This window comes from Sinocyclocheilus anshuiensis, unplaced genomic scaffold, assembly GCF_001515605.1.
Source record: "Sinocyclocheilus anshuiensis isolate Anshui unplaced genomic scaffold, SAMN03320099.WGS_v1.1 scaffold300, whole genome shotgun sequence".
Taxonomy (NCBI): Eukaryota; Metazoa; Chordata; class Actinopteri; order Cypriniformes; family Cyprinidae; genus Sinocyclocheilus; species Sinocyclocheilus anshuiensis.
In genome coordinates this window covers 3,342,992-3,348,013 of record NW_015557379.1, presented here as the reverse complement: position 1 = coordinate 3,348,013, position 5,022 = coordinate 3,342,992, and the positions used below count along the sequence as shown (strand labels likewise).

The 5,022-nt window shown below is 31.5% G+C and overlaps 1 protein-coding gene across 1 annotated transcript in view; it reads left to right on the top strand.

Annotated features, from left to right (window-relative positions):
- Window positions 1–256: 256 nt before the first annotated feature.
- Window positions 257–5,022, top strand: part of LOC107679145 (cytoplasmic polyadenylation element-binding protein 3-like) — a gene marked incomplete at its 5' end in the record, with an annotated part of 9,748 nt that continues 4,982 nt past the window's right edge. Inside the window, 3 exons of the mRNA XM_016474604.1 lie at window positions 257–365; window positions 2,078–2,245; window positions 3,524–3,613. Coding sequence (XP_016330090.1) covers window positions 257–365; window positions 2,078–2,245; window positions 3,524–3,613 — 367 coding nt within the window. The remainder of the gene's footprint in view (window positions 366–2,077; window positions 2,246–3,523; window positions 3,614–5,022) is intronic.

Sequence of the window (5,022 nt, the reverse complement as noted above, 5' to 3'; positions counted from 1 at the left end):
TTCAGTACTACAGAATTCACAGTCTTTGTAATGTGTTTCAGTTAATACATTTGTAATATTTATAATGCGTTTAGAAACTATTCTCAGAATTGACTTTACAGGGACTTTAACTAATTGTAGCTCGAACAGGAAGATTCTGTTGTGTTCACCTGAATGAGAAAACTATAGAAAATCCATGACATCTCTTGCGGCATCACTCAAAATGCTATGCATACTAATATTGCACTGAAGTGTTTCATAATGCAGCGACAAGTGAAAACAAGCTTGGGAAAAAAAACCCTGTCTGTCTCCTCATTCATGTCCCTCTCTGTCCATCTTTCTCTCTCTTCACCCTCGAGCAGCCAGGAGCTATGGTCGCAGAAGAGGTAACCTGTCACCTTTTTATCTTTGTGCTCGCAGAAATGATGGGGCTTTTGCTAGGGCTGAATTCTTCCTTGTCTATGAGGGTCACTGGGGGTCATAATATCATAATATCTGCTTCCTTTGTGCAGTGACTGCATTAATTCATGTTGATTTTGCCATTGTTTTCTGCTAATTAAAATATTGTTTCCTTTTATGTTATTGCATACATACAAAGGAATATTTTAGCTATTGGTTTCTTAACAAAATGAGCAATGGATGGTAGAATATTATGTTGACAAGATCTGTTTGAAGTGAATCATATGGGCTTGCTGCAACTCTCATTTCAAGTCTTGAACTAATTCTGTCATCCAGTTCTGTGTCCAAGGGTTTTGCGCCTCACATGTGTTGGCTTTGGCTCTAGTTTGGTTCTAGTACTCCTCTCATACCCCTTTTCCACCATGAACCACTAATATCTTAAAACTACAATCACCGAAGCTGTCTGAAAGTCCCAAATGAGACAGGATGCCTTTAGTTAATGGACACCCTGATTCTATTTTTGACTACTCATTCCTCATCTGTCTAAAATAAATTGATTTGCAATCATATATGTGAGTTCATTATTGTTTTTGTTACATGTTTTAAAAACAGATCAATTAAGACAGCATTTTGAAACTGAATTAAATAACTTTGCATGTTTAAATATGTTCTCAAAACTAGGAATAGCGATGGAAAAGGGATATCAGTGTTTGTGTCTAAAGGTCTTCCAATCACAGCACTAATTTCTTATTTATTTTATTAATTTTATTTATTTGTATTTTTTGCATTGCAAAAGAAAATTTGCTTTGTTTTATGACGCTTTGAATATATCGATTGCATCTCTGTTTTTTAACGTGTCTTCAGGTTAACACTTCACAAATATGAGTAAAAAAAATAAAGAAATGGGTTGTCTTTTGTAATTATTGGAGATTTTTGTGTTTATGGTGTTTAAAATTGATGAATTTTATGAAAGCTTCATTGTTTCATTTCACTTTGGAACAATCCAGTTTCATGTAATATTTCATTAATTAATAATTTTTAACCAAAATATATGGTTATTTATGCCATTGAAATACATATCATAATATATGTATATACTACCATTCAGAATTTGGGGTTTGCATGATTTTTTCATGTTTTTATAAGAAGTCTCTTATGGTTGCCAAGGCTGTGTTTATTTGATCAAAAATACAGTAAAATCAGTGATATTTTGAAATAATGTTCCAGTTTAAAATAGTTTTCTATGTTAATATATTTTAAAATATTATTTATTTCTGTCATGCGAAGCTGAATTTCCAGCATCTTTACTCCAGTTTTCAGTGTCACATGATCCTTCAGAAATCATTCTAATGTGCTGATTTGCTGTTTAATAAACAGTGACAGATTTTTTCAGGAATCTTTGATGAATATAAAGTTAAAAAACAGCATTTTAATATAAATGTTATGTCTTTACAGTAACTTTTGATCAATTTAATCGTAATTTTGAAATAAAATGGTAGTATATTACATTAAATTAATATTATAACTTTCAGTGAGTTTAAATTAATTGGTGTAGAAATCTAGTGGGTTTTTTTTGTCATTTTTTTGTCCACTAATCAGTTTCTCTCCTCTGGCTTTCTCTCTCTTTCATCTCCTTTCCTGTGTGATTCCTCCTGATTCCTCCTTTTCTTCTGTTTGTTTTCTCTACTTCCTGTTGCAGGTCGCTCTTCACTGTTTCCTTTCGAGGACGGCTTCCTGGACGACGGTCACGGTGATCAGCGGCTGACCTCTGGCCTGAGCTCGCCCAGCCGCTGTCAGAACGGAGAGAGGATTGAGCGCTACTCCAGGAAGGTGTTTGTCGGAGGACTGCCACCAGACATCGATGAAGGTACATAGACACGCCTCAGTACTGAGCTTGAGTTTGGAGGGTATGTTAATTAATATTTAATCAATATTATATGTATTAAAGGTACAGTATCATAAATCGAAAATTGTATACACAATGATTTTAGTGCTGATATGTATCTGTTTCAGGTTTATTATCATTAAAGAGAGAGTTCACCCAAAAATGAAAATTCTATCATCATTTACTCATCCTCAGTTTCTTTCTTCTGATCGCTCAAGATATTTTGAAGAATGTTTTGAAAAATAGTTGCTGGTAGCCATTGACTTCAATAAGGAGAAAATACTATGGAAGTCATTGGCTACCAGCAGCTGTTTGGTTACCAACATTCTTCAAAATATCTTTTTGAGGGTGAGTAAATTATGACAGTTTTCATTTTTAGGTGAACTATCCCTTTAACTAAAACTAAATCCAAAACTATTAAAACATTTAGTTTAGGTAGTTTCCAAAGCAAAAATTCTAATTTTTGTTTAGTTTAAATTGAAGCAATGAAATGACTAAAATATTATATATTGAAGTAACAAAAACTAACAAAAATGACCAACGCACATAAAAATTGTCAAAAATGTAAATGAAAAAAAAAAAATATATATATATATAAAATGTTAATAATTTTTTTTTTAATGATTATGATTGTTCATTAACTGGTGTCTTCTGGATGCCCTTGAAATTCCCTACTTTTATATATAAATTAAAAAAAACGAATTAAAACTATAATAGTATATAAATAATAGTTAAATAACACCAATCTGTTTGTTGCCTTGAAGAAAGATTGAGGTATGTCCGATTTTTTGTTTATAGTTCTTAAAATTGTCAAATAAATAAAGGGATTTTAAAAAATGCTAAAACTTTAATGACAGTTTGTGGGAATGTGGGAACTTTATTTTTCTAATCATTTAGAGTTGTTTTTCACCTGGTTGCCAATAAAGGTCAATAAAATAAAATGAATGAATGGAATGAATTCAATTCAGTTCAATTCAATTCAATTCAATTCAATGAACATTTCCTTAAATTTGCCACTGACTTAAAGTATATCTTCTGACCAAAATATTATATAGACTGTGAGCTATGCATTTTTGGCCACAGAAAAACACCAGGCAAATGACTAAAGATTTTTGATATTCATAGCAATGAACTGCATTTTAAAGAATTAGAGTCTACAGCATTGTTATTCAGAGGAGATGCAGTGACTGCTTGCTTTTTTTTTTTTGCAATGTTTAAAATCCATATTTCTGTCCTAAACACTTTCCATTTTTCTAACAGATGAGATCACCAACAGTTTCCGTCGCTACGGTCACCTGGTGGTGGACTGGCCTCATAAAGCAGAAAGCAAATCCTATTTTCCCCCTAAAGGTAATGACATTGACATCATCTCTCCTGCAGCACTTCAATACAGCTGCAGATGTTTAACAGTTCAGTGAGCGTATGATTCCCCTTGACACTTCCTTCGTTTGAGTGAAAATAGTGAAAGTATTACGTCACAGCCGGTCAGAGCGTTTGTAATCAGCATGCACCTCAAATGAGTCTATTGTGTGGATGCTGGTCAGTGTTTGGTCTCAGAGCATCGGGAAACTGTTGTGTTGTGTGCGTCAGATTGGTCTCTATCTCGTCAAAGTGCCTCCAGGTGTTCATTGCTATGGCTTGAACAGACGCACACAGACAAGTACTTACAGATACACACCTAGAGGGAGAAACCTACTGCATTTCATCATGTTACACACGTACATGTTTGTGTGAGTACCTGGAAAGAGGTAACAGAGATTGTTTGGAAGGGTAAACAGAGCACAGGTACAATCCACATATCATATCCTTGAAATTTGAAAAAATATACTTATACTCATATTATACTATGTATATTTGCTTAATTAATTTAGCAAATAGATGTTTCCTTAAGTTGTTTTTTTTTTACTTAGTTATGCCTGTTATAATGTACTGTACAAGCTTTTGTTACTTTCACTGTTCATTTTATTGCTTTTATTTATCTTATTTATATTATATATCAGTGCATCTATGCTTTTAATAATATAATAGTAATTGTAGTTAATTTTATTTAATTAAATATATATTCAAAACTATATACACATACATACATATGTATGTTATAATTAACTACTGATTTATTTATTTTATTTTATTTATATGACATTAATTACCAGAAATGTTGATTAATTTAATTTATTTTCTGGCTTTTTATAGTTAAAAGTTAAAAGCTTTTAACAATTTGTATATAATTTTCTTTATTATTATATTATGTAATAAAATATAGTGTGTGTATATATAAACACACACACACACACACACACACACATACATATTAGGGATGCACGATATTGGATTTTTGCTGATATACAATATGCTGATAACTGATGCCAATACCAATATATTTCCTTTGTTTGGAAAACACCAAATCTCTCCTGTGCAGAGATTATGAACAAATTATTTTTAATTTTGGTTAGTTTTTAACAAAAAATTGACGTGCTAGAATAAAAAAAAAGTTATTTTATAATAAGAGTACATTGAAAGATTTGAAAATAACTATAAACCAATTACTGCATTTTTTCCCTTCAGACAGATGCAGTTAACATTTTATTTGAAGATTTAACATGTGTAGATGATCTAAAGCAAAAGAGTTGTAAAAATTCTGGAAATCTTTTATAGCTCCTTGTATTTAAGTTTTCATAATCTGTTTGGGAAAAAATATAACACACATTAATGAATAAATCTGTGTGTGTGTGTGTGTGTGTGTATATTTTATATATATA